General features: G+C 42.2%; 1 protein-coding gene across 24 annotated transcripts in view; it reads left to right on the forward strand.

Annotated features, from left to right (window-relative positions):
- RBFOX2 (RNA binding fox-1 homolog 2) overlaps nt 1–27,066 on the forward strand; it is a 170,887-nt gene that overhangs the window by 121,807 nt on the left and 22,014 nt on the right. For 10 of the 24 annotated variants that reach the window (XR_010743705.1, XR_010743704.1, XM_066320209.1 and 7 more), the window contains 6 exons: nt 11,381–11,434; nt 20,711–20,803; nt 23,575–23,635; nt 26,037–26,090; nt 26,228–26,320; nt 26,954–27,021. Coding sequence is in view for 21 of the 24 variants with exons in the window: in XM_066320209.1 (XP_066176306.1) it covers nt 11,381–11,434; nt 20,711–20,803; nt 23,575–23,635; nt 26,037–26,090; nt 26,228–26,320; nt 26,954–27,021 (423 nt within the window). In the remaining 3 variants the exon portion in view is untranslated. The remainder of the gene's footprint in view (nt 1–11,380; nt 11,435–20,710; nt 20,804–23,574; nt 23,636–26,036; nt 26,091–26,227; nt 26,321–26,953; nt 27,022–27,066) is intronic. The other 14 variants (XR_010743706.1, XM_066320200.1, XM_066320210.1 and 11 more) reach the window with 4 other exon arrangements.

Genomic DNA, 27,066 nt, shown 5'->3' on the forward strand with positions numbered 1-27,066 from the left:
CAGAAAGGCAAGGGGTGCTGTTCAGAGGGACCTGCCCAGGCTGAAGGAAATGTTAATATAATCAACAAGAGTGAATTTCATGCCTTTCATCACACTCAAGTTTTTGTCAGCCAGGCCCCCTGTCCCTCTCTGCAGCACTGTTCTCTGGCATCTCATTCTCCAGTCTCTCCTTACAGCCAGGGCTGCCCCGTCCCAGCTGAAGAAGTTGGTGCTTGTCTTTGTTCAACTTGATATGGTTGGTGATTGCCCAGCCCTGTAATTTGTCTCGGTCTCTTTGCTGGGTCTGTCTCTGCCTTTGTTTTACCAATTAGATACCGGGAAAATTTTAGGGTTTTTTTTGAGGATGCTTAAATAGTGGAACACATTGCCCGGATGGGTTGTGGAACCTCTGTCCTGGACACAGTCTGGCCAAAAAGATCTCATTATGCCTGCTGTGAGCAGAGTCCCCAGCCAAAACCATGGATCTGTGATTCTGTTGCAAGAGGCCTGGGTTTACTTCCATGTTGTTCGATTATTGCTATACTCTTGATTATTATACTTAGATTATTGTTATACTCTCGATGCCTGTGGGAATGTTTTCAGAAGTAAACTCATCTCCTGGCAATCTGTGATTGCTGAATCTTCTGCTCTGCTTTTGTGGTTTTTCTAGCTTGCTTTTTGCTGTTGCAGGGCTGTGCAGTAGGCAATTCCATCCGGTTTGGACAAATGGTTGCTGAAAACACAGCCAGTTCCTGGACCACATGCTGCAATCTGTATTTATCATGCGCTGCTCCTCTCTCCTGGGAGCTGCATCGCTTACATAAATTGTACCCCCTTGCTGTCCCTTCTCCTGGGATTGGTGCTTAATTAACAGCTAGCCCTTTTCACTCTTGTTCACCTTAATGCTTTTCTGCCATGTGCTCCTGGTGTGAGAGACATGGGTAAGATGGAAATGACAAGGACATCCCTGTCCTGCTGACTCTCTCTTGCCTATGCTTTGCAAGTTGGGATACTCAGGCAGTTTAAATGAACTGCTGTCCTAAGAAGTGACTTGTAGAAAATGCAGTCTAATTACTTGCTTTAAGATTTCCTGTCATTTTTTGGGCCTATATGGTGCCCTTTTTGTGCATAGGAGGGGTGGGGAATAATGCTGTATGAATTGGTTTCTGGTGTTTATTTTTTCTCTAAACATCAGCTCAAGTTCCAGCACACTGATGTGATTTTAACTGGGTAAAATCCAGTAATTCCTTGTGAAACCTTTTGGTAGTTCACCTGGCCTGTGGTTGCTGAGAGTTATGCCTGCCAGAAGAGTGTTTGTCTTCTGGGACACAAAATGCCCCGTGTGCCAATTTTCTGTAATAGAGAACTTTGCAACTTTGCCAAGTAAATAATGAATGATTCTCACACATCTTCCTTTTTCTTTCAGTGCTGCTTCTCTCAGCATGCTCATAGCCTCAAGCAGGAGAGCATGCCCTCCTGCTTGCTCCTATTTCTTTTTCAGGATCAGGATGCTTTCCTTTGGGTGACTCACTGAAACCTACCCTTCCTCCTGAAGGGGACTCATGGTTGTCTGAGTCTTCAGCTGTGACTAGCCTGTAACCCCCATCTTTTTCCTCTCCCTCCTGTATGTCAGGTTGCATCTCCTCAACGTCATATTTGAGAGACTCAAAATCCTTGCCTGCGGTGATTTTCCCAAGCTACTGTACAAAGAGAGAAATTGGGTAGACAGTAAAGCCGTGGAGGAAGAAATAAATGTGATGGTAGGGGGGGAGTAAAGAATCCCCTCAAGGATAGAACAGCATGTGAGAGGTCAGCCCAGTCCTGGGGCACAGAAAATATCTAATGCTTTTGTCCAGACTTGAGTAGAGGTGGACTAGAGACATGCTGTCCCACATGTGATTAAATACATATTACATAATGCTTTCTAAACATGCACCGTTTGGCAGAGCTGCAAATGTAAGGATTTCTTAACAAATTCAAATTGAGTTCTGTCCATCAGCTATAATATGTTTTTAAAGGTCCTTGAGACATCTTCAGGAATAGACCAAACATTTTTTTGTATATGTGCATCTTCCGTGGAGGCAAATAATACGGCCTGCTTAAAACAGGTAATATTTACTTTACATTTCATGAGGCCAATGAAAGGCTTCCAGAAAGCTTCTAGAGAGTAGGTCATTTTTTTAATGCACACGGTTCTGCACCCACTGTGGAATAAATCAATAGTTGACCTTGTTCTTAGAGATAAAGAAGAGTTAATAGCTGACCTGATATCCCACTGTTGCCTAGGTACCAGTGATTGCTATTTGTCTGTATTTGCTTTGTGCAAACAGAATATGGCCTCAGGCAGCACTGTAAGGAGCTTTAGAAGAGTGTTTCTTGGAGTTTAAACAATTGGCAGGATAACTGCCCAGGAAGGTACCTTTGAAAGGGAAGTATTAATGGAAGCCATAAAGTATGCAGCAGCATCATACTGATGGCCAAGAAGGAATGATTCCACAGCTGCTGAAACTGTGGTAATAAAACTCAAAGCATTCTACACTTTAGGCAAGGAGGAAGTAAATAGCAGGGAATATAGGTGTAAACTTAAGCAAAGAAGCAGGTGAAAGTGTGCTAGTCCTGGAGGTACTGGTGACCTAAGTTTAGAAAACCCATCAGTTTTTTTACGTGCAAAGATAAAAGGTCTGTGTATGAGTACAGTATAAAATCAGGAGGTAGTTGTGTATTTTTGGGGAAAAACCCCACGAACAACAGCAAACAAAAAAAATCAAACAAGGGAAAAACAACCCTCAACTGATTGTGTTTCGAATTTAAGAGGGGGTGTTTTTACCTCATCTGGTTTTCTACAAAATTAATAACAGAGGAGAATGAAAAACAGTGCTCACTAATATTTAAAAACCAGCAGATGTAGATAAGGTATGTCCAACAATACTAGCCAAGGCAAGGAGCTCCATTAGTCATTAATACTAATTTTTAGCCGATTCTTTTAAGCTAGGGGAGTTGCAGAGGGGTGGAACACTGCCCACCAAGATTCACTGTTGAAAAAAACTGAAAGGGGTGACCCAAAGAGCTAAGAACTATCTATCTGTATGTTAATCCAAGATAAAAATAATTTTGCAACATTTTAAAGAAGAACATTAGCATCTGAAAAAAACACATTAGTATCTGTTTAGTAGAACTTTGGAATGTACATCTTTGCAGACAAATGCTGTCTTGTCTATTTTGACAAGATATTGTACAAAGCAATACTGATAAAGTGAAACATTGCTCCATCAATTGAATTTGTCCAAGTGACCAATTTTTAATAAAAATAGTACTTATCTCAAGCACAGCACACATTAGAGGGATTTCAAACCCCTTTAATGATAGGTAATAAAAAAGTAGTAGTTACTTGGGAGATTGCTGTGATCAAGACCGTTTCCCCAGGGATCTGTTCCCATCTCTGTCCTGTTTACTGTCTGTATCAGCCCATGGAGACGGTGCTATTAAAACCTTGCCAGTAAGGTTTGCAGTTAAAAAAACTGTTTGAGGAGGAGGAAAGAGACAGGTAAGGTTACTGTTAGAGAAGGAGTAGAAATGCCTGGTTGACTGATGCTAAATCCAACAAAAACTGTTGGATGCAGCTCGTTGCAGAGTACTGAGTATGTGGGAACTGGTCTGTGCTCTTAAGATGGAAAGTTTCCTTTGGAAAACTGATTTGGGAGAGTACTAGTGATTGTTGAAGATAGTTGCTTCAGTAATCCAAAGGGGTTATCAGGTTGAAGGAGGGACGTGATGTTGCTCATGTTCCAAATTGAAAAGACTGTGACTGCATAATTTTATTCAGTTCTGAGATCCGTTTAAGACCAAAAGAAGTGAACTAGGACTTGGAAAGTGATTTGTGAGTGAGTGATTTTTTTTTAACTTGGTAAGGAATTAGGTTTACTCAGCTTGTTAAAAAGAGAAATTAGGAGATAAGTAATTTCTGTACAGATGCTTATATATGGGTGATAGCCTACTAGCAAGGGGTTTAGTACTTGTTTACAGCCATAAGATTTTCCAGCTGGCAGCTGAGATTTAACACAACTACCCTTGAAATAAGAAAAAAATTCATGGTCATTGAGACTTATTTGAACAATGGAACAGTTTACCAGGGAGAAGAAGAGTTGCCATCAGTGTTATAAACAGATTAGCAACTCTTTTTTCAAAATCCCCCTCTCCATTTTCTGAGCGACATTCTTTGGCTAATGTGTGCCAGGACTCTGACATGATGGTAGTCATGTTCTCCTACACTGGTGGTGAGATGTTCCCTTCCTTTCTGGACTGTGTATGCAGAAGAAAAGTTGATGTTTTTCAACGTATTTCTAGTCCTTTCAGCTTTGTGCTGTGATAGTGTCGGCTTGCACCTCATGGTTGGTAGCTTCAGCCCTTCCCTCTTGTGCTTCAGGAAACAGTTCTCCTCCCAGTGTAAAATTGGCTGGGATGGTCTGGTCATTTCTGGACTTTTGAGTTAGACGGACTTCAGAGTCTTCTGGTGAAGATAGAGACAGGGTTGGACAGCCTGCAAGAGGAAGATCCTTCTGTTCCCAAGCTCAATCCTGAATTGTTGCCACAAAAACAAGCAAGCGGGTTGTTTTGGTAGTTCCTATGGATGTCCTTGAGCAAAATATTTCTTACCTCTTAAAAATAAGGACTATGTTGATGACGATTGCAGATGAAGGTGGCTTAGCAGAGTACAGGTTGTGAATTTTTACAGACTCTGGCTTCAGATGGAGACCTTGCTTTTTAAAAGAGTTGCTCAATCCATAGCTTCTACTTGTAGACTGTTAGCTCTTTCTGCTGGGGACCATAATCAGCTGAATTGATGAAGGGGTTTTGTGTGTTATCAGCTACAGCAGTAATAACCCCTAGATGTTTTCTATGAAGGTGACTATTATGTCCCATTTAATTAATTTCAGTTAATGAAGTTATTAATATGTCATTTATTACAGGTGACAGAATGGTAGCCACTTTTTTTTACATTGGAAAAGGATGACATAAAGGCAGGTAATGTTATCCTTTTCCTTCTCTAAGCATAATTCATATCTCTACTGCAAGGTTCTTTATGATGTTTGTTTGTGGTCGGCCACTGCTTTGTATGACCCAAGCAACAGAGTTCTGCAAGCTCAGATAGTTTTGAAAGGTCTTGCTGCCCTCGAATCTTGGCCTCTGAGGAACCATTTTGTCACCTTGCACTCCCTAAAATATCCTGGTGGATATAATTTTTTTATCCAACTTCATTCTGATGTTAAAGAGTGCAAAACCCCTCCATAAGCCTATAGTTTGAGGCTAAAGCAATAACAAATTGGACTACAGCTCACTGTCAGCAAGATTTTGGTAGAATTTTAAGTCTGTACTTGCCAGTAAATAAATTTAAACACAGGAGTAATTAGCGATACGCAAGTGTTGACCATGGAAGAAGTACTTGTTCAAGTGTTAAGGTGTACAGGTAATAGTATGATAGAACAGGAAGCTCTGACCTGCAAGTGTGGATGCACTGGGGCCCGAAGTACAGCAGGAGCACACTTGCTTAAAAGGACTGCTTTCTGAGTGGATTGGACCCCTGAAGGAGGAGATTCTGTCTTCTGGAGATCAAGATGTATTTTAAGTTTTTTTCATCTCCTGGTACTACTGGCCACCAATTTCACGTAGTAAGTCCCATGTGCCAGTATTGGAGAACAAATATTCTGACACAAAGTGGTCCCACTGTGGCTTTTCTTGTTTCCAGGCTCTCCCTGTGGTGACAATGAGCCCCAGCCCTGTCACAGGGCAGGACTTTGTTCTTGCTGGTGTTGGCTAGAGTTATAAGAGGTGCTGCTGATTATCGATGCATTTCACCTGGATGTTTTCTGAAGCCACCTTTCAAAAAACAACTTGTGTGCTCAGCACTGCTTGAACATTGTGCTTTGTCTGGATGGCCGTGGTGTGCAAGGGTGCTTGTGCCCCTGCAGCTGCCAGCAGCTCTTGTACTGTCTGTTTTGCTCTGAGAAAGCTCTCTGCTATCAACTTCTGTGCTGACCCTCTGCTGGAAGGCAGTGATGACAGGGTCATGCAATTATCTAATATTTTTTTTTTTTGGATGTTCTTATGAGTTAGTAGGAATGTCTGCAGCAGGACTGTGCTGAATGTCGTTTAGTAAACAGTGCTGTGCTGTAGCTGGGTTTAATTGGATAAAAGGCCTGGGTAAAATTACATGGAGTTGTCTTCTATTGACCAGTTTCACATGGTTTCAGTCTACATGCTAAGTACTCTCAGATTGATTTTTGAATGTATGCTGCTTTTGTGGGCATGGGTCCAAGTGCCTTTTCTGCAGCATCACTACTAGGTTACCACTGCAGTCACGCCACTGGGGAACAGCACAAAGCAGGAACAAAGAGCTGGAAGTGTAGACCTGGAAGCTAGACTGATGGTAAGATCTCTCTCTGGGTGGTGCCCTGTGGTAGTGTTCATCCCTATCTCTGTTTCATGAGAAAATCTTTTATTTGGGATTTAGAGAACAGCTAATGACTAGAAACTGTTTGTCATCACGTTTTGTTGTTTTTTTGGGTTTTCTTTCTGGGATGGCTGTGGTCTGTAAATCCTGTTAGGAATCTGCTCTCTTTGTGTGTCTTCCTGTTCAAGTCTGGTTTCTCAGAAAACGTGTTTTGTTGGGCAACAGCTCAACCCTGGTAAGGACTGCCTGGTGCTTGTTCATTATCTGTTCACTTGGTAAACTGTGGTAGTGCTTTGGTTTATAAATCCTTGATGTTTCCATCTTCCTGTCAGCAAAGCAGAGTGGTGTAGCTTTGGTGACTGACCAGGGTTGGCCCCATTGCTTAAAGAGATGTGATTCAGCTTTGAGTGAGGAAGTTTGTGTGCTGATAGTGTCATTCTGGCAGGGCCCGTGCTGCCATGGCTAAGCACTGATATGTGCTGTGATGGAGGCACTTGTGCTCAGCTCCAAGTGTATCCCGTGGAGCTGGAACCTAGGGAAAGGACTCTCTCTGTAGCATGGCTCTCTCTTGCTTATAAAATGCTCTTGTTCATGTACCTCATGATTTCCTGCACAGGATGTCGGTTTCTTGGCTGTTTTGAATGTTGGCTATCTTTAAGAATGGACTGTTTGACATCTTTGAAGTTTAGAGAGCTCATTGGACTCACCTCTAAGTGAATTTTTTAGGGCTAACGAAACTGCTCGGACATATGGAGTTCCTTTGTAGAGATGAGGTTGTCACATGATGTCTCTCGTGATCTTTTGTTGTTCCCTGACTTCTAGAGAATTTGCCTTGTACTCCCTGCTGTTTGCATCTTTAGGATTAAGTTATTTGTCTGGCACATTTTGGAGCTGGTTTTGAAAGCTCTAGACAAGGACAGGAGTCAGGGCCAGCTGGAACAGAGCATATAGGAGGGGCCCTACCAAACTGTCAGTGCCTTGGAAGACAAAAGCTTTCTGGTGCCAGGCCTCTCAAATTTATTATGTTTAATGTAGCTATGGCTTCAGCTGGAAAAATCTCTTGCCTTCATGACATCTGTGTGAAAAGAAACACACAGCGTGCATATCTTTCCTTGCACAATGCCCTTGCATCTGTGATAAGGTAGATTGTGTTCCAGCAAGATGATTAGTTTCTGGTCATAACTCCTGTCTGTTCATATCTTCATGCCTCTTAAAAACTGTTACTTCCAGCACTCCCTGCTACCATTGTAGAGGGTCTGATTCTCATTTACCTGCTTTGCTAAAAATAACTGAAAGCTTGTCAAGTTCACTCCAAGGAAGAGACCATTAAGATAAAGCAGGATTCCATAGCTCCTCTGCCTTGGCATGACTGGAATAGCATGTGTGTGCATTTTCCCATCGCATGGCATGTATGTGAGCAGTTCAGGGAGGTGGCTTCCTGCATGGCCTGACATGGTAGGGGGAATGCTGACCTCTTGGTCACACAGTGAGCTTTCTAAATCATGGTGTTGGAGACAGGTAGTCCTGCAATACCTTCTCCAGAGACCGTGCAGAGTTCTAAGTAGAAGCTCTTGGTAATCAGTGAATGAGCCAATCAAGATTTGTCTGTGAGCAAAGGGATTCATGTCCTCAGGGTTAGAGATTAGAGGGTTAGTCCTCGTGGATGACTTTTGGAGACATTATGTCTTTTGAAAAATAAAAACATGCCTGTATACCTGACTTAAAAAAAATTATTATGAGGGGACTTGGTGTTGACCCTTGTATTTAGATGGCCTAGCATTTCCCAGGCAAAAAACTGTGACCTTTCACTAAGGAGCTCTTAAAACTCGGATTGTTTGCAGTAGACTGTTGACATTTGGTAGGCGAAGCACCATTGGAGCACGAAGTGCCTTTTTATGTTCCACTAAATTAGATTCAGCTTTGAAAGAGTTATAAATTGTTAAAATGAACTAGTTCTTTTTTTTCCTGCTTTCATTCTTCAGGAAAATTTTGGCATGCTACCAAAAAAAATGCCTTCCAGTGCTGGGATCTGCTGTAACCATTGCAGCAGTGAGGACAAGAGACATCGTGTTAGGAGCTGTGGCAGTGGCTGCAGCCGAGCTTTGAAGAGCCCAGCACACATCCTTCTGCCTCACAGCCCTGCTCCCCTTCTTCTTCTTTCATGGAGCAGGAAACCCTTCCCCAGCAAATCTCCATTCAGCAGTCAGCCCCCATTGGCTCTGCTCTTCTCTCCCAAGGAGGTCCTTCCCTCTTCAAAAAGCCACAACTCCTGGGTAGAAAAGAGATTGGGGCAGTTTGCACGGGTGGATGTAGCCCACTGCAGTAGATGTCAAGCCTGTGTTTGCTGCAACCACAGGCTCTTAATTCTGTCATCTAGGAAACAGTGTGCCTCCATCATCTCACAGGCAGGGAGGGCCACCTCTCAGACCTGTGGCACTCAGGGTCACTGCTGGCACTGTGGCAGCCACCAGCAGTTAAGCACACAGGGCAGGGTTTCCCCTTGGTGTGGAGCCCTGTGTGGGGAGCTCAGCCCAGCCTGTGGTGTGCAGACAGGGGGCAGTGGCCTGGAGTAATTGTGCACAGTTTGTTCCCTTTCAAGATGATTCTAGTGAGGTAGAAAATAGTGAATTTTTTAACGGCTTTGAAGATTCTGGAAATAATTTTGGCATTTGCATTTATTGAGAGAGAGCCTGGCTCTTTCAGTGGATGTGGCAAGGCTAGGCAGCTGAGCTCCTCTGGCAGGGGACAGATCCTGCTCTTGGGCAGGGTGTGCACTCCCTTTTGTTTCTTGGAGCTGTAATGCTCACTGACCCTTCAGCCACTTCAGATCAGTAAACTTTGTGTTCTGAAGTAAACGTCAGCCGGAATCTTTGTACGTATTCCTTTTCTTGGCTAGGTTTTCGTAGGGTTGCTGAGCTGTATCAGTTTATTTGCAGGTGAGAATGAAAACTGAGGCCACGTCTGGAAGGCTGGTGAGACCAGACAAAGAAGGATCAAGGAGCAGACACAGCCCTTCAGTAGCCACAAGCTGCTAAATTGATTCAGCCCCAGTCATGTAAGGATGCTGAGATAGTCTACCAAGAAAGCAATCATGACAATCATGACTGATTCCTTTCATAGCAGTACCAAAGCTGTATGCAACAAAGACAACAAAAAGCAATCAACAGTAATCTCTTTTATTGACAAGCCCACACCAAGCGTGGGATAGAAATAGAAAACGTATTTTAGCTGTGATTGGCAGAGAAGCAGTCAAAAGAGGATCCAGCATGGATCAAACCTAAGCTGTTGAGATGTTGAGATTTCAAGGAAGATGCATGTTTACATTAGCATTATTCAAACTTGTATAATATAGGATGTTGTGAATTCAGTTGTTCTTGGGATGAATAGAGGATCAAGTATTGTCCTTAAACAATAGAACAGTAAAAACATCTGTGAATCAAGATCTCCTTTTTAAGAATGGAGAAGGCAAGCAGACAGAAACTATAGCTAAAATTGTTGGAAGTGTTATGTTTGCTTGCAGACAGTTGTGGAATACTTGTTCAAGGGACTCGGCAACTTTTTGTTGCTAAATGTATTCAAAGCCTCTCCTCAGCCATCATGGCTCTTTGTTGTAAATGTTCCAGGTTTTGAAGTCTAGCCACAAGCCTTTCAAGGAGGGCACCCACAAAATGAGTATTATATCCTTTTGACTCTGAATGCAACTGTTAAATTAAAAAAAAAAAAAAAAGAAAATGCTATTTTAAGAATGCTGGGCAAAGCGGAGAGTGTCCCAGTGCCTGGATCCTGTGTTCATCATCTTTTTAAACTGTGAAACCATCCTTAATTTACTTATTGATCCTTCCTTCATTTGCTATCAAACTTAAATCTAAACCTTGTTGATGGAAGCTTTCCTAAATAATGGGATTGGAAAAACTGATACAGCATTTGTCTGAGTGCAGTATGTGAGTATATGTCTCTAGAATGAAAACTACTCTATATACATACTCATAAAAATGCCAGCTAGACCTGTCTTTCTAGAGAGCAGACCTCCAGTTTGGAAATAGAGCATTGGCACTTCTGGAGGACAGAGCACCGTGGGCCTCTGTTGAAGTGGTGATACTTCTACCTCTAGGCTCCTGTTTGGAGTCTGGCTGCTTCAGTAAAATATTCTAATACATTCTTAGCAAGGTGAAAGACATAACCCATACATGGTTCCACAGAGGTGGTAAATCTACTTCTCTGCTAAATAGGGAGCTCTTTGGAACTCCTTCAGTGCAGAGCTCTCCTTGGGGTCTCCAGGCTGAGGCAGAGGTCAGAATTCTATTACATGTGATAAGCTTGCATAGGTTGTTGACCACCTACTACATGTCACAGGTTGAAGTTGAATGATGTTTTTCTGAAAAACAGACTCAATCTGCCATCAATTCTTTTGAAGGCTTTGAGTTTGGGAAAATGAAGGGAAGGAAAGAACCTTTAGTGTTTGAAATCCCTGAGGGCTGGTAGTCTTATGTTACTGTCCCTTCCAGAGGAACATCACTGTTAAGTTTCTCTTTGTGATAGCCACTTCAGGAGAAAACTGAAATGCTGCATTATATGTGAGAAATGTTGTTGGATATCTGAGGTGAAATCACAGAACCATGTCTTAGATGGAATAGTAGAATGAGGAAAGGAAGAACTGTTTAGATTAACTGGGGAAGGATGAGCTTCCTCAAATCCCTAAAACTCTTCTGGAGATCGTTTTTCTTCCTTTAGACTTCTGTGAGAAAACCTGGAGTTTGTGACCAAGATGATCTGCATGTCTTAACCCAGGAGAATTGGGTCACATCACTGGAATTTTATGCCTTTGCCTGTGTACTAGAAATGGAAATACTCTCACCTACCTTCTTGCACTAAGCCAGCCCCTGCAAAAGGTAGGAAAAATGGACCGCCAAAAATAAATATTTTTTTTCTTTCTTTTCCCTTGTCTCTCTGCAGCAATTCGGCAAAATCCTTGATGTAGAGATAATATTTAATGAGCGTGGCTCGAAGGTAAGTCCTGTTTCTGTACCCACTTCTCTTGTTTTGATTGCAGAGTAAAAGGCAGTTCATTGCCTAGAGAACATACTCTGTAGAGATCAGCAGGATTAGTGTGATGGGGGAAGGGAAAAGCTATTTTGGAGACTGTCTCCTGTTGCCTCTGACTGGAGACTCTGAGCATGGTCATTTCTGGGCAGCATGTACAAATGCTCAGAGACACTCCTGTCTGTCTGAGGGATCAGGTTCCTCAGCCTTTTGAGCAAACAGGGACTCAGTCAGCTGAGCCTCATACCACCCCGTTACCATTGCACTGGCAATGGCTGCCCTGTGAGGAGAGCAGAATAAGGTAAAATGGCTTTGTGTGATGGGAGGCTGTAAGAACAAAAGCTAAGTTCACCCCCATCCCTGCCATTTTCATTGCCTTAAAATACTTCTGTAGCAAATATCACATGTGAAAGGATTTTATTTACTGTTTTGTAGACTCACTTGGCACTTCTGAGATACTGACCTTTCATGTTTGAGATATTTGGTGCTTTAATATAAGCATCCTCATTCCACTTGCCCTGCCCCATGTGGATCTCCCCCACAGAATTTGCATTCACGCTTCTATTTTCTTCTTACAGATATATTAAGAGGCAAATTTTGTTGAGGGTTAATGGTAATTGATTTCTCTGGAGATGAGATTTCAAATGTTGCTCAGGTCAGCTGCAGAGAGATTCAGTGATCTCTGTCCTAATTGGCAGTTGGTTCTCATCACGTAACCAGTATCACCACAATGACAAATTGCTGTGATTCTCTCTCTGCCCAGGAGGTTCAGCACTGGAATAGCAGGGAGTTTCACAGGTCAGGAGCGAGGTGCATTGCCAGAGCTCTATGGGGGAAGCTTGCACAGTGCATGTCTATACTCTGCTTGACTTAATCAATGCTAAGATTCCCATTCTCGATTAAAACAAAATTTCCCTCCTCCTCACACACACGTGTGTGCACATGTGTGCATGCACACAAAAGGTTTTGAAATTGCAGTTCAGCTAAGCAGTTTTGGTTTAGAGTCTATGCCTTTTTGCTTGGATTCGAGGTCCACAGTTTTTATGGTGGCCTCTTTGCTTCAACACGTATTCATTCTGGGGTAGCTTCATGTTCAGAGCCCTCTGCAAATTTCCACCCATGTTGCCCGAGATGCATTCTGAAATTCTTCAGTCCTGTATTATCTGGAAACCAGAAAGCCATTGATCTGTATACAAAAGACATGAGTTTTAACCCTTTCCCCTCATCTGTTTTTGCTTAATACCATGGTTCTCTTTTGTTTTGTTTTTTTAACAAGACAGTCTGAACCAAGTAAATGTCTATATGGTTTGTTGAAGTTTTACTTCCCTGCGTGTTTAAATATCTGTATGCTTTAGTAAAACAGTCAGCTGGGCTGAATTTGTAAATATTTATTCGGCTCTTAGCTGTTCTTTTGATATTTATAGGCCAAAGCTACCTGTGAATTACTCTTGATTTTAGTCATTATTGTTTGGTTTTGAGAATAGCCTCTGGCCTCCATCATATCCCTACTTGTTTAGATGTTATTGCAAAAGAAAGAACAAAAATAACTGGCCTGGCAAAATGTTCTTCATATCCCACTGCCTGTGCTTTCCCGAGCAGCGTTTTCCTCTTCACATGTGAACTTCACTCTCTCTCTCCTGTCCATACAGTGTATTGAGCACCCACAGTTGCCCTTTCCCTTCTAGGCAACATTGACATTGAAGGCTTTTCTGTGAAGACTTGATTTATAACTATGAAAAGTACCTTCTTGTGCTGTTGCTAAAGCCCAAGGCTTCTGGTTTTCAGTTAAAACCAAAATTATTGCTGAAGAGTTCCTTAATGAATGTTACCCTGAACCCTTAATAAATATCTGAAAAAACCCCCAACAACAACGAAAAACAAATTAAAAAAAAAAACCCAACAACAACAAAACCCAAATAAATTTAAAAAAAAACCCAAAAAACAACAACAACAAAAAAACCCCAGAGATATTTTTCTAGTCTGTATTAGCCATGCAGTTTTCTATTGCTTTTTTGTCATCTTGCAGCAAAAAGCAGTTACAAAACTGGTGACCTGTATTGAGGGTTGTCCAGAATCTGAACGGAATGAGAAAATAGCCAAAGAGTTATTTCATGGTATCTTTGCATCCTTCTCACCCCAAATAATTCCTGTTTTAAAAAGAATGCAAGATTCTTCCTGCTTAGCATGAAAGTGGGAGGCCCCAGGGTTTGAGTGGGGCGTAGCTGCACGAAGCACCTGGTATTCACATAATAATGGAAAAACAACCAGTTCGGTGATCTGATGGTGAAGCAAAGGAAATGGATCTTTCTGGAGACCACTCACTCATTCTTGGGTTCTTCCTCCACCTTAGGAAAAAAAAATCTGAATGCATTTTCCTGCCCTGTGGTTTCCATTCTAATCTAATGATATGAAACCTCTCTCTCTTCTTCTCCTCTCTCTTGGGAATCCAAAAGCAGATGCTCCTGCTGCCTGCCTTGTGCTGTGTTCTCAGTGCTCCCTTCCCCGGGTTCCTAGGGGTGGTAGTGTTTTGTTCATATGTTTTGCAAATATTTTTAAGGTACAGTGGTAAATGCCAGACTGCCCTGGGTTTACCCCCACCCCGCGTACGATGGGGTTGAGCAGCGCTGTGACCCTGCCAAGCTGTGGCAGGACTCTGCTGGGATCGCTCCAGTGCTGGGCAGTAGGAGGGACTGGAGGAAGCATTCAGGTAGCATACTTCATTTTGAATCCACCTGAGATGACCAGGCAGTTTTCTTTGACAGCCTGGGGTAGCTCTATCAAACTGGCTGCATCTTCAGGATCTCTGTGTACTTACAGAGTCTGGTGACCAAAGAGAGAGCTGGGTGTGTCCAGCTCTCACCTCAGGTTCTTTCAGAAATGGTATTTGTTTACTTTCTCCATCACAGCAGCATAGAAGGCAGTTAATGAGTTTTGCTGATTCTTCTCTCAAAGCAATGTGAATTCTTGTTTTGTAACTCACTTTCTTCCCAGATTCAGTCCATTTAGTAGGAATATATGGGCCCTGGTAGACCTCACACTGATACTGCTTTGCTGTGTGTGAGAAACAGGATAAAAACTTCAAACATTCCTTGAATTACATTTTGTTTTCTTCTTGTTTAATAGAATTACGTCAGTCTTCCCTTGATGTGTTTGGCTTTTTTTTGCTTGCTTCCAGGAAATTAGCTGTTTGTTTCATTTATCCTGTTTACCATTACATTTCTAGCTCTGAGTGCCTTTAAATGGCATTCTGCCCATGGTTGCAGTTTACCATGCACTTCAGTGAACTGTGAATAAAACACCTCTAGAGGAAGTCGAGAGGATTCCTGCTCCTTTTGTCAGTGGAGACGCATCCTCCAGATGCGTGTTTTGCCACTATTGTGCTGAATCGAACAAGTTCAGATTTGCAGAATTCTGCCTGTGCAATGAAGGACCCTGTGGCATTTGTAAAACTGCAGGGGAAGGGAATCCAAGCTCTTTGCTCACCAGCTGTGTACCATGTGGCATTCCAAGATGTGCCCTCAATGACATTCAGAGACCAGGAGTACATGGCAAAATCCTGGCTGCATAGGGAGTGGGGGGGTGTGGGGTTTTTGGGTGGGATTTTTGGAGGTGTTTGTTTGTTTTGGGGTTTTTTTTGTTGTTGTTTTGTTTGTGGTTGGGGGGGGCATCGTTTTTTAAATGGTAAGAGTTCATACTAGTGCAGAGGAACTCATGATTTCAGGATACTCTAAGTTTATGTCCCTTACTGATTTCCACTTGGGACACTCAGATCTCCAAGTTTTTATATAAGACTACAATGTAAATGCTTCATATTTATTTAAAAAGTCAGTTGTATAGTGGGTTATGAGAGAAATTGCAGCTGTTGGTTTCTTAAAATGGATTAGGTGCTTTGAGTTGAGCCACTCTTGTTCTGCACCTAGTTTCCTCTCAGTGGAAAGCCCCTTGTTACATAAAATGGATTAGAAGTTTTGTTTGCATTTTAATTCTATTTTTATAATTTTTGTTCGGATTTCATCAGTTGAGCCAGAAATACAAACAGCGTTTATTAATACAATCAGGTTTAAAAACAAATTAAGTACTGGTGACCAGCGTCACTTTCCCAGGTCACCCTTTAGGACATCAGTGGCATGAAGGAGACGTGACCAATGTCCCTTTATCCTAATTCAGTGGTTCCATGCCTTGAGGTCTGCAATACTGAACTAAAGAGATCAGTTAGTCCATACACTGAACCGATTTATTTAAACTTGAATTTCAGGCTGAAGTTTATGGTTCCATAGTATAAGCTGATCTACTGCTCCTGTGGGAGTGCTTTTCCAGCAGTGCTCATTTCGCTGTGTAGGGAACTGGATCTAGGTGCTAAATTAGCAAGACGCTGATGTGGCAGGGAAAAAGAAATGAGCTTGTCCTCAGTCAGTTCAGCCTGCTGAGCTCATAGACCACACAGTGAGGTCCAGGATCAGCTGAAGGGAGGAGCAGCACTCACCTGGAGATGACTGGGGCCGTGAAGCCTGTGTCCTGAGCTGGCTGGAGCTGCTCTGAAGCCCCAGGCTCTCGCTGCCCAGCAGTGCAGGCTGGGCTCCCACTCCTCACTGCTGGTCTCAGCCCCTCTGCTATTTCCCAGCAGGGATTGGCAGTGAGCAGCTCAGGCTGGATTGGGGGAGTGATAGAGCTTAAAAGCAGCCCTGCGGATTTTTTTGAAGATACACTTACATTTTTTGGTCAGGTTAATTCCTGCATCTGACTCGCCAGATTGCACAGGTACACAGACAGGTTTTCCATGCAAAGTGCAGCCATGGGGGCCAGGAGGAGTTGGAAGAGCTGGTGACAAATGGTGACAGTTTGGTTTACACAGATGCTTTCACCAACGTGAAGGGCGTGTTTGTGCGTGTGTGCCTTCAGCAATTTGTTTCTGGGTTTTGTGCTGTGTTTCTGTCGGCGCATTCAGTCCTGCTCATCTCTGGTGGATTATAGCTGAAACCCTCCTACTCTTTCCAAATGCCTTGGAAACAAGTAGCCTAAACTGCTGCCTCTTTGGCCATGTTTTTCAGGCTTCTAAAAGTTTATTATGGAAATAAGGGGGAAAAAAACCACAAAAAAAACCAAAAAAACAAACAAAAAAACAACCACTTGGTTAGAAACAAGCACAGCAACAGATGACAGCAAGGCTAGTTGTTGGCTGTGTGCTTCAGTGGTATAAGGCAAAGATGCTGCTGCTGAGGTGACTGGTCTAAACTCCATGACAAACGAAAGGTTAACAATGCATGGATTTCAAGGGGCTCTGTTTATTTTTCTTTGCTTTTATTTTTTTTATTTTACTTTATTTTATTTTTGTTGTTGTTTTTTGTTTAATTTCTGTGTTCTGGCCACACCCAGGAGAACCGTCTGGTTTTGATTTCTCCCTTTACGGTTACATGGTAAATTTTCTTTCTCATTCTTCAGAGATGGAAACATTCAAATACTATATATATATATATCTACACGTTTATTATTTTTTTTCACTGCTCATCATGTTGCTTGTTATTTATTGCAGAATCTGAGGCCAGACTAAAAAGGTGACAGTTACTCGGTCTCTTTCAATAAACCTTTGGGTAAAAAGGGGTTAGTCTGGTACTGCAAATTACTCACCAGTCCTAAAAATGGTCGTTGGAATTTAGTGTTCATTGGGTTAAGCTTATTTTATGCATGGGAGAAGTTTGTGGAAGTTGCTGGCGGGGAGGAATTGTTGAAAATTTTAGCCTTGTTATCATAACAGCATTTTTAAACTCAAACTGTGTGTATAATCTGAATTTTAGAAAACCTAAGTATTGTTTTTGTCCAGGATCTTCCTTTCCTCTGGCTCCATACCTATTACTATGGAGCAATCCAGTACCTACTATAAAGTGAAGCTAGTAAATATTGGATACCTGCTCCATTTTTTTTTTTTTTTTCTTTCTTTCAAGGTCCAGACAACCTTTCTGAGGCAGAACTGAGAACTGTTTCTTGCATATGTATTTAGGTACAAATTAATCCCTATTCTTTACAGGTCATCTGTGAGAAGGAATAAAAAAAAATGTGTATGTTCTTTTTTTTCTCTCCCATTTCAAAAATGTGTGTGTATATATATATCTAATTGCTAGTTTTTAAACTTAGAAATAACAAAAATATCAAGTGTGGCTCACCTGTATTTCCTGATGAGAATTTGAGTGTCTAAGACAATAATATGACAAGCCAAGAGGACACAAGTACGAACTGCCATAGTCAACTATGTAAAGCATTAGTTTAGCATTGACATTAAATGATGCTCAACAAATAGTTGCACAAGCTAAGGGCTGATCTGTCAATAAAATATGGTTAATTAGTTATGTTGTTCTGAATCAGATTAATTTGAGTTTAATTCACATTGTTAATTATATTCAAATAGTCTGCATGTGGATTCTATGCTACCTTGACTTAACTTAATAAAAATACTGAAAATTCCTACTCAGTTTAAGGTTATTTAATGATAATGTAGTTTTTTAATATCCTGTGTGGACTTTGCTAATTGCAAACAGATGTGAATTAAAATAATCTTAGTTTGTTTCTAGCCTGTACAGATTAATGTCTAAAAAATTACTTTCCATTTGCACTCAAGCTTTCAGTTCACATCATCACCAAAGACTTAAATTTCATTTGGTCTCTCCAGGCTTGTCTAGAACAAACAGAACATTTTTTTTTTAATGCAGAAAGAGGGAAATAGAGATTCTGTTGTAGTCCTTACCCCCTCTCCTCCCCCAACCTTTAAAAAAACCATTTTTTCCCCATTATACAGAACCAGAGGGAAAGATGGTGTTCCATTTCTCAGGCTTACCTTTCTCTGTAGGGGCTCTTCAAAGCAGGCACAATGCCCTATTCCTTCATAATCAGCTTTGCTATTACACCCCCCTTCACCCCCCTCCATTCTCTGCAACATATTTGGGAGTTAGAAGCAGTTGGGCTGTTTTATTAGCCCCTATGTCTTGTAGCTCTGATTTTAATTCATTTAAACAGGGAACTTCTATGCTGTTCTGAAAAAGGCATCAGTTTATTATTTATATAGCTCTTTATTTATAGCTGGAGAAATGAAATTATCTGAAGCTTTATATTATTGGGTTGGAGCCCAAAGGAGCTCTTTCATTGATCTCAGCATTGCAGTACTGGTTAAGATCCTTTATTATTGCTGTTCAGCGGGAGGGGGAAAAAAAAAAGTGAACCTCCCCTTCCCAAAAAACCAACAACCACCACCATGCATTTAACAAATTTGTAGCAGTCTTATGCTGGAAACCTAGCTGTGGGTGATAAAGGCCAGCTTGTCACTTAAACAGCTTGGGCCATTTAAGATTAGTATTGTAAAGACCTTTAACAAGCACTTTGACGAATAATGGCATGCTTGTGTCTCCTTGCTAACAGTGCTTAGAAATCAAGATGCTATCTGTATTTTGGGCTGTCCAGTCCTAATACATACTGACCCCAAGGTGCATGAAGGCAGTTGCTTGGCTAGCATGCTCCTCCCCTGCCTGGCTTAGCTGTAGATCACCCTCATCACCTCACTCTTCAATTAACATCGAGAGGGAGTTTCCAGTGCATCAAATGTAAGCTTTGTTGTTCTGCTCCTGAGGGTACTGGGGCCAGTGGAGATCACTCTCTATACATTAAAGCAGCATTTGCTTTATATCAAGCCACAGCTGCCAGTTATTGCTGTTGTTAAGGTATCCTGAAAGCAGAGTACAACAATGTTTTTTGTTTAGCTGCACTCTCTCTAATGGTGTGAAGATTGTCTCATCACAGTTGTCTGTATTGAGATTCCATTCGCTCCTCGTTAAAATCCTAATTCACTTTGTCATGTTGGCTCTCTCTTAATGTCAGTGGACTCACTCCTGTGGAAGGAAGCGTGGTCTCTTCCCCTGTCCTGTTCCATCACTGCATGAGCTGGCAGCAGCATGAGTATCCATATCACGCTGCTGCGTTGCTCCTGCCTTCATGGGTGTGGTAAACCTGAATTTGTTTAACTGATGTTTTGGCAATCCTTGAGCCTTTGGGGTTGCTTTGAGCAGGGCATGTCAGTTTTCCTGGAAGTTCCATGGTCTTACTAGGCAGAGATTTGTTGCCATGCACAGCGCAGAGGTTTGCCATCTCAGAACAAAGCTGAGTAAGATGGGTAGCAGGTGGGAGGGAGCGGTACAGAGGGGCAGCAATATCATACAAAACCTGCCTTGACCAATGAATCAGCATTTAGGTGTTTAGATTCACAGCAGTAGGGTCAGCAGTATCATACAAAACCCGCCTTGACCAGTGAATCAGCATTTAGGTGTTTAGATTCACAGCAGTAGGGTCAGCAGTATCATACAAAACCTGCCTTGACCAATGAATCAGTATTTAGGTGTTTAGATTCACAGCCAAGGTGCACTACAGTACTCAGATAAGAATATTTTGGAACTACAGTATGTGATGCTCTAAATCTTCACATTAAATATGCTTGTTTTATGGTGCCACCTAGAAGCCCTGCTTGCTTTCAGGGCCTCATGTCTCATTGGGGAAGTTACAGGCTTAGGAGTAGACATGAGCTGTGCCCTGAAGAGTTTACAAGGGACATGCTTTACAAAGAGCCCTTTCCTCTCAACTGTGTCATAAGGTAGGTAATTATTATTGTCTCCAGTCTACAGGTGGGAAGAACAAGGTTCAGTGTTTGATTTGCCCAGAGCTTTGCAGAATTCCTGGTGCCACCCATGAGCTCAGATCCCTGCTCACTCTCATAGCAGTTTCTCAAGACAACAAAGTGCTGCTCAGTGTCCATGTCCTGTACTGTGTCTGGGGTGGGCGGGGGTTCTACAAAATTTGTGCATTCATTAAGAGGGGAGAGAAGCTGCACTTGGGCTTGCCCACCTTGCCGATATCGGAGCGGGGTTTAGTGTTTTTAAACAAAAAACCAAAACAAAACAAAATGAAAAATTGTCTCGAGTAACTTTGTACTTCTTTTTTGGTCTGGCCTCAATTGCTTTTATGTTTTCTTTTTTTTTTAAAAACAAAAATTACTCTTATTATTCTTATTATTACAGTTCCTTTTTTATTGATTTTAATTTCTTTCATTTATGGAACATGCATGAACCAACAATGTGACTCTAGGAGGTTATTGCTGAGTTGTGCTGATGTCGATTTCATACTGTGATATTTTTTCTCTATTTACCTAGAGATCAGTATTTCAATATATAACGATGTGCATGTTTTCCCCCCTTCTCCCGCTGCATGCAGGGATTCGGGTTCGTAACTTTCGAGAATAGTGCTGATGCAGACAGGGCCAGGGAGAAATTACACGGCACCGTGGTAGAGGGCCGTAAAATCGAGGTGCATGTCTTCAGTAATTCAATTTCTTCTTTATATTTATTCTTTTGATTTCTTTTTTGTGTCTTGCCTCACTTATTTCACATTTGGATCCTAGTCTCGTGTGTGTGTGGTGTGTTTGTGTCTGTGTCCTTCACCTCCCTGCACTGTAATATATAGAAGTTTACACCCTTTACAGAATATTTTTATTGTTGTTTTGGGTATTTTTTTCCTTTTGTTTCTTCTTTTATTAAGTTTTATTCCCGCCCGCTCCAAATTTTTGCCCTTCTGCTGTCTTGATTTTTCCTTTGCTTCAGTTTGCAAGGCTCCAATTTCCTGTTACCAGGCCTGAACAAAACTAACTGAAAGAGTACTGTCCAACTTCTAACTCTGTGTCCAGAAAAGAAAGCAGGGGGCCAGCCAGTATCCTCTCTTTCCTCTGAGGCCAGTTCTCCTCCATGCAAGTGTGAGCTGATGCCTGCGGGATGGGTGGGGACATGCTGGGCAGCACCCCGAGTGGGCTGTGCTATACATACTGCCGGTTTCTTGATCTGCCCGTGGTCAAGAATAGGTTTGGTGAAAGCTAATCCTAAAAGTTTGCTAGCTCTCACCGCCAGGGAGGGAAGGGTTAATGTTGGCTGGCTATCGTGGCCATGTGTTGGGCATGCCTGGTGTTGACCAGTTTGGTGTTCCACTGTGTTGAAGGCTAACTGGCATCATACCTCTCTCCTTCTTTCTTTAAAAAAAAAAAAAAACAAACCAAACACGAACCAAAAAGTACAAATATTGAAACAAAAAAAAAAAAAAAAGCCGCCTTTTTGAGTAAGATGTCTGCATATTTTGCTTTTTTTTTTCCTGTTTTGTTTTTTTTATTTCCCTTTCCGATGGTTTAGCGTTTAGGGCCCTTCACTTGACTCACTCTTTCCATGGTAACTATACACAATGCTGGCGATGGTACGAGTTGGCGGTAAGTGAAACAAAGTGCTAGAGAAGAAGCTTTTTCTTTTTTTTTTTCTTTTTTTTTAAATTTTTCTTAAAATTACCAAAAAATTAAGAAAGAAAAAATCCATCTGCCATCTCACATTAACACTACGAAATGTGATTTGACTTGTTGTCCCCACCCACCTCCTTCCCCTTCTCCCCCTTTTATTTTCAATGCTGTTGAGTAATGCCGCCTGGACTTTGGATGTACATATTGTTTTGTAGCAGTCTGAGCTGTTTGATTACTGACTTCATGGTGATTTCCCCTTGCACATCTTACTCAGAGTTACTGAACTCCAGTTTGGCTGGTTTTTATTAATGCACCCATTTCCTCTTCTCTCTCTCCTGCCCCTTCTTTCTGCTGCTCTTTCTATCTGAGACCTGTTTGTAGCTGTTACTGTTTGTTTTCTCTCTTTTTCTTTCTGCCCCCTCCCAAGTTTATTTCTTTACTAAGTTAAATGCAGCTGTTGGTCTCTTCGCTGACTGGTGGTTTCTGATTGATTCTGGCAATTTTTTCCTTTAAGTGCTTGTGTTGCACTTTGCTGTAGCAGCTGATTTCAGGCACTCGCTCCATCTAATGATTGTCTGTGAGACCCTATCCCCTCACTCCTCCCTTCCCCACCCTCTGAATCAATTGTGGTGTGTTTTTTTTCTTTCTTTTTTTTTAATCTCTGTGTGTTTAACTGCATGCTCTCAGTCTCATCATTGTTGTTTCCCATTCTTTCTTTTTTAAATGTGCAATGTTTCTATTGTTTTGGGTCTGAAACAAGAGTAAAATGTAGCTCTGGACTCCCCACCCTGTGTATGCCCACCATCCATACATTTCAAGGGCCCAAGGTAGCTTCTATTTTTGTATCCATTTTCTTTCTTTTTCACCCTGGCCTCCATTCCCATTTGGCGTGAGTTTTGATAAATTGTTGGTGATACATAAAGACTTCACCCTCCTTGCAAGAGCTTTGGGGCTGACACGGGGCTGCAGTAACTCGGCTTCCGAAGGAGTCCATCTTTTCTTTATCAGCACCATCTCTGCGGTAACACCCCACCTGCTTGAGCAGTCAAACTGCTGGGAACTGTGCAGAGCTCTGTAAAGAGGGTGGAGGGCACTGTAAACCCAAAAATGATCCACGTCTGCTGCTGGGAATCCTTTTTGTCCCGTGAGATTTGTGACAAGGAAAAAAAAAAATAACCTGGAAATAGATCTGAAAATAATGGGTGTAAATCAATGAATGTAGATCGTCTAAACAGCTGGTGATGTTCCAGAGATTTCCTCAAGCCTTGGGAGTTCAAATCTAATGCTGAGAAGACCCCAGGCTACCTTTTTCTACCCAAGTGTCCTGCCAGTGACCTGCTGGGCCCCAATTCCAGCGGTGAGCTTGAGCAATAAGCCAGCTTGTGCGTCACCTGGTTGAATTCCCCTGCCCTGGGCTGCAGAAATTATTCCTGCCTCTTGAATAGAACCTAGGACAAATGGAGAAAGCATCTAGGGTTTTGCCCTCTTGATCACTGAGCTTTAAATAATCCCATGCCTAGGGATGGCAGGGTGGTGGACAATCTGCACTTTACTCTCGTTGGCCTTTTGTTTAATGCATAACTTTAAAATGCCACATTTAGCTGTAACTTTTATAATTAAATGGCAACTGTTAAAAGTAATTTAAAGATTGCATTCATGTAAAATTAGCTGTTTAATTTTTTTTTTGCTCAGAGAAGCATAGTGTGTATGTGTGTGTGTGTGTGGTATCTGAGAGTTTTTCACCATGTTCCCTAACATTCTGTACTTCCTTCCCTCTCCTCCCCCTTCCCTTTCTTACTTTTAGGTTAACAATGCCACTGCGAGAGTGATGACCAATAAGAAGATGGTCACACCTTATGCAAATGGTAAGGGAGACTGTTTGTACTAATGATGAGCTGAAACCTTTGAAGAAAGACAAAAGGGAAAAGTCATGACCTCTCCTCAGGACCAAAAGAAACCAATAAAATCCCACAACCTCTATAACTGGTATCATTATACCTTTCAGTATAACCCTAAAGTGTTTTGTAGAGGAATACCATTTTGCAGATGGAGAAGTGGGGACAGAGAGTAGTACGGACATGCCCGGTGTGATGGGTATTTACATCTTTACCCATGTCAAGATGGGTAAAGGTGCCAGAGACCAGTGGGTTGCCTGCCCTTCTGCTGCAGGCTGGTTCTGTATGAGGGGATGTGCAGTACTCCTGTGTCTCACTGCCATCATGTAGATACCTAAATATGGACACAGAAACATAACTGAAGATGCGTAATCAGCTTAATAACTTAAGATAGCTCAGTTTAGGTTCTATCTGTAAAAGGATAGCTGTTCCCAAGCAACCATCAAAACAGAGCCTTTGCGCTGCTTGTTTGCTTGCTTTCTGTTTCAGACTGTGCCTGTGTTCAGTAATTTTCCAGTGAACCTAAACAGAGAAAGACCAAGTTGTTTCGCTAATGAAGAATCCTATTTTGTTGGGATATCTTGGTGATTCTCTGTGCAGTCATTTTAGTTCATGGGCATATATAGAATTAGAAGGTCATTCTCCCAGCAGAACTGAATTCTGCTTTTATAAAGATTTTGAATCTGAGTCTTTGTCCTGCAGCAGGTGGCAAATTTCTTTTTCATGTGAAAATGTTCCCAAACAGTTTCATCAAGGCAGGAAGCTGTATACAGGTAGTTGCTAGTGTGAGATTCTGTTTTGATTACAAAGACTCCAAACTCAGAAGATAAAGATTTTTTTTTATGTTGCTCTGCTGCCAACTTACTGAGTGGTCCCCTGCAAGTAAATCGTACTTTGGGTACAAAACTGGGGAAACAGGGCCAAGCAAAAGGCCTGGGATTCCGGGTCACAGTACCTGGAAGGAACAAGGAGATTGTTGTAGCAAAAGGCAATGTATCCATGGTATGTTGTCCTGGAAACAAGGGCATAAAATGTCACGCCTGTGACTGTTCAGTAACAAAACTTGGCTTACTTGTGAAGTGATAACATACAGGAACATTTTGCTTTTGCAGCCAGCAGTTTAAGGCCAGCTTTAAAGCTATGCAAAGGAATTTAGCGTTAGACCAGGCTTAAGGCGTACTGGCAAGTGTGGTTGTACAACTGTTACTAAATTTGAGAGTTGCTAGTCCTCTTGTTGCCACCACTGGCATATTTTGCCATCAAGGGGAGGAGTGCAGCAGCAGTGTCCCTGTCCTTGCAGAGGGAACCTGCGCTGCATCTGTCATTGATAATCTGCCAGCAGGTGAAGGGTGGTGTTGGTCTGCAATTCACAGAGTTGTTCATATGGCTTCTAGAGTGGTTAGGAGTGTTAAAAGTTCAGCAAGTGCACCGGGGCTCCAAGACAGAGGAGGCATATGGATTTATTCAAGGAAAAGTGCCTCTGGTGATTGCTAGCTGAACAGCTGAGATCTTTCCTGAAAGGAATGCTTTGTGGAAGCCATCCTAGATCACACTGTTAGCTTTATACCTCTTTTCTCCCCCATTAGAGAGATGGAGGGGGAAAAGACAGATAGGTTTTTAAATGTGACTGGAAATATGTGCCAACTCGTACCCATGCTTCTTTAAGCTCTATTCTCTTGTAGGTTTTATCTTGATGATTTGCAGTTCTTGCCCATTATCCAGATTACATTGAAATCATTTCTCTGTGAAGGCTTTCACCTGAAAAGCAGCATAAAGAAGGCAAGAATACTAAAATAACAGTGAGGAGAAAGTGTGAGATGAATAGAATGATTTGGTTTTATGAACTATAGTTGCGTAATGCAGTTAATGAGGAAATTCAGACACTTGCTTTTTAGCAGATCTCTAGCAGATTAGACAGAAGGGTGTTTTGAGAATTCAAGGCTATAAATTGACTTGCCTGAGATGACAGTCTGGGCCGGTGGCTTTAGAGAAGGTTTGGATCTGCAGCGTTCTCAGTGAAAGTAGGGAGGAGCTGGCAGCAAGGCTTCTGCAGGGAATGCCAGGTTGCATGGTGCTCATGGCAAATATGCATATAAGGTAGTTGGCATTCCCACAGCAGTGTCTCTGTCCACTGTGGATCAGCTGATGTTTTGCAGTTCCCTCCGATACAGCGACCTGGACCTAGAGCTTGACCTTAGGAAAAGGCAGTTGGCCTCCATCTACACCAAGGGGGATTGAGGCAAAGCAGAGATTGTAAAGAGCTGTACATGTGAAGCTGGGGCGCATGCGAGAGACCATTCCCCCTACCCACGCTGCCCGTTCCTTCTCTTGGTGTAGATTTTGGCATTCACTGCAGTCTTTGTTGTTTCAGGTTGGAAGTTGAGTCCTGTGGTTGGAGCGGTGTACGGCCCTGAGTTATATGCAGGTAGAGCTGAAGTAGACACTTCCACTTCTGCCATTTAACTGCAGTGTTGTTTGTTTGTGTTCTTAATCTGCCGTTTCTTTATAACCTTATTACAGTTTTGGTTTTGTTTTTTTTTATTCTTTTTAAAATTGTATTAGCATCCAGCTTTCAAGCAGATGTCTCGCTGGGCAATGACGCCGCAGTGCCCCTGTCAGGAAGGGGGGGTATTAACACTTACATTCCTTTAATCAGTAAGTAGCCCCTGATGGCCCCTGTATTGTTACTGTGCTTGAGTTAATGATGACCTGCTACCCTTCTTCTCTCCAGTTTGTATAATATATACTTGAAAGGATGGGTCTCGCTGGGAACGAGTTTACCTTGAGCCCAAGTGTAGCGTGCAGTTGCTGTAACTTGTTCATCTGCAGTGTCTTGCTGTACAGCTGAATGGGTCCTTCTGAACGTCCAGGAGGAGGCAGAACAAAGGGAGGGGGTGTGTGAGGAACAGGCCATTCCCTTGCTTCCCTTCCCATTGTGGAATCGAAGAAAGCATACGGACAAATCCCTAAAGTACATATTATACAAGCTGCTAAATCACGAGTCTGCAGGGCCCCTAGTGGCGTGCACCTGGATGCATGCTGGGTTGGGTTTGTGCCCTGGGACTTGTTCCCTCTCAGTATCTGTTTATGACAGGTCTGCAGATGCCTCTGAGGTTTTGCAAAGTTTCATCATGAGCCAGTTTACTTCGGTTTAAAGCAGAATAATAGAGGCATTGCTGTATGTATGCCAGTTATTGGTCACACTTGTTAAATGAAGGTGGGCTCTCAGTAAACTGGCACTTTATGGGAAATTGCTGCTGCTGTTATATGGGCTATCTTGTCTTTCAGGCTTTAAAATGAACATACTGAGGATTGGGTGGCAAAGAGTGGGAGGGGAAAGGAGGGAAGAGACTGATGTAAGTTGGTTGACTTAAAGGGTCTCTTGACAAATTATTTTAAAG

This window comes from Sylvia atricapilla, chromosome 5 (genome assembly GCF_009819655.1).
Source record: "Sylvia atricapilla isolate bSylAtr1 chromosome 5, bSylAtr1.pri, whole genome shotgun sequence".
Classification (NCBI taxonomy): Eukaryota; Metazoa; Chordata; class Aves; order Passeriformes; family Sylviidae; genus Sylvia; species Sylvia atricapilla.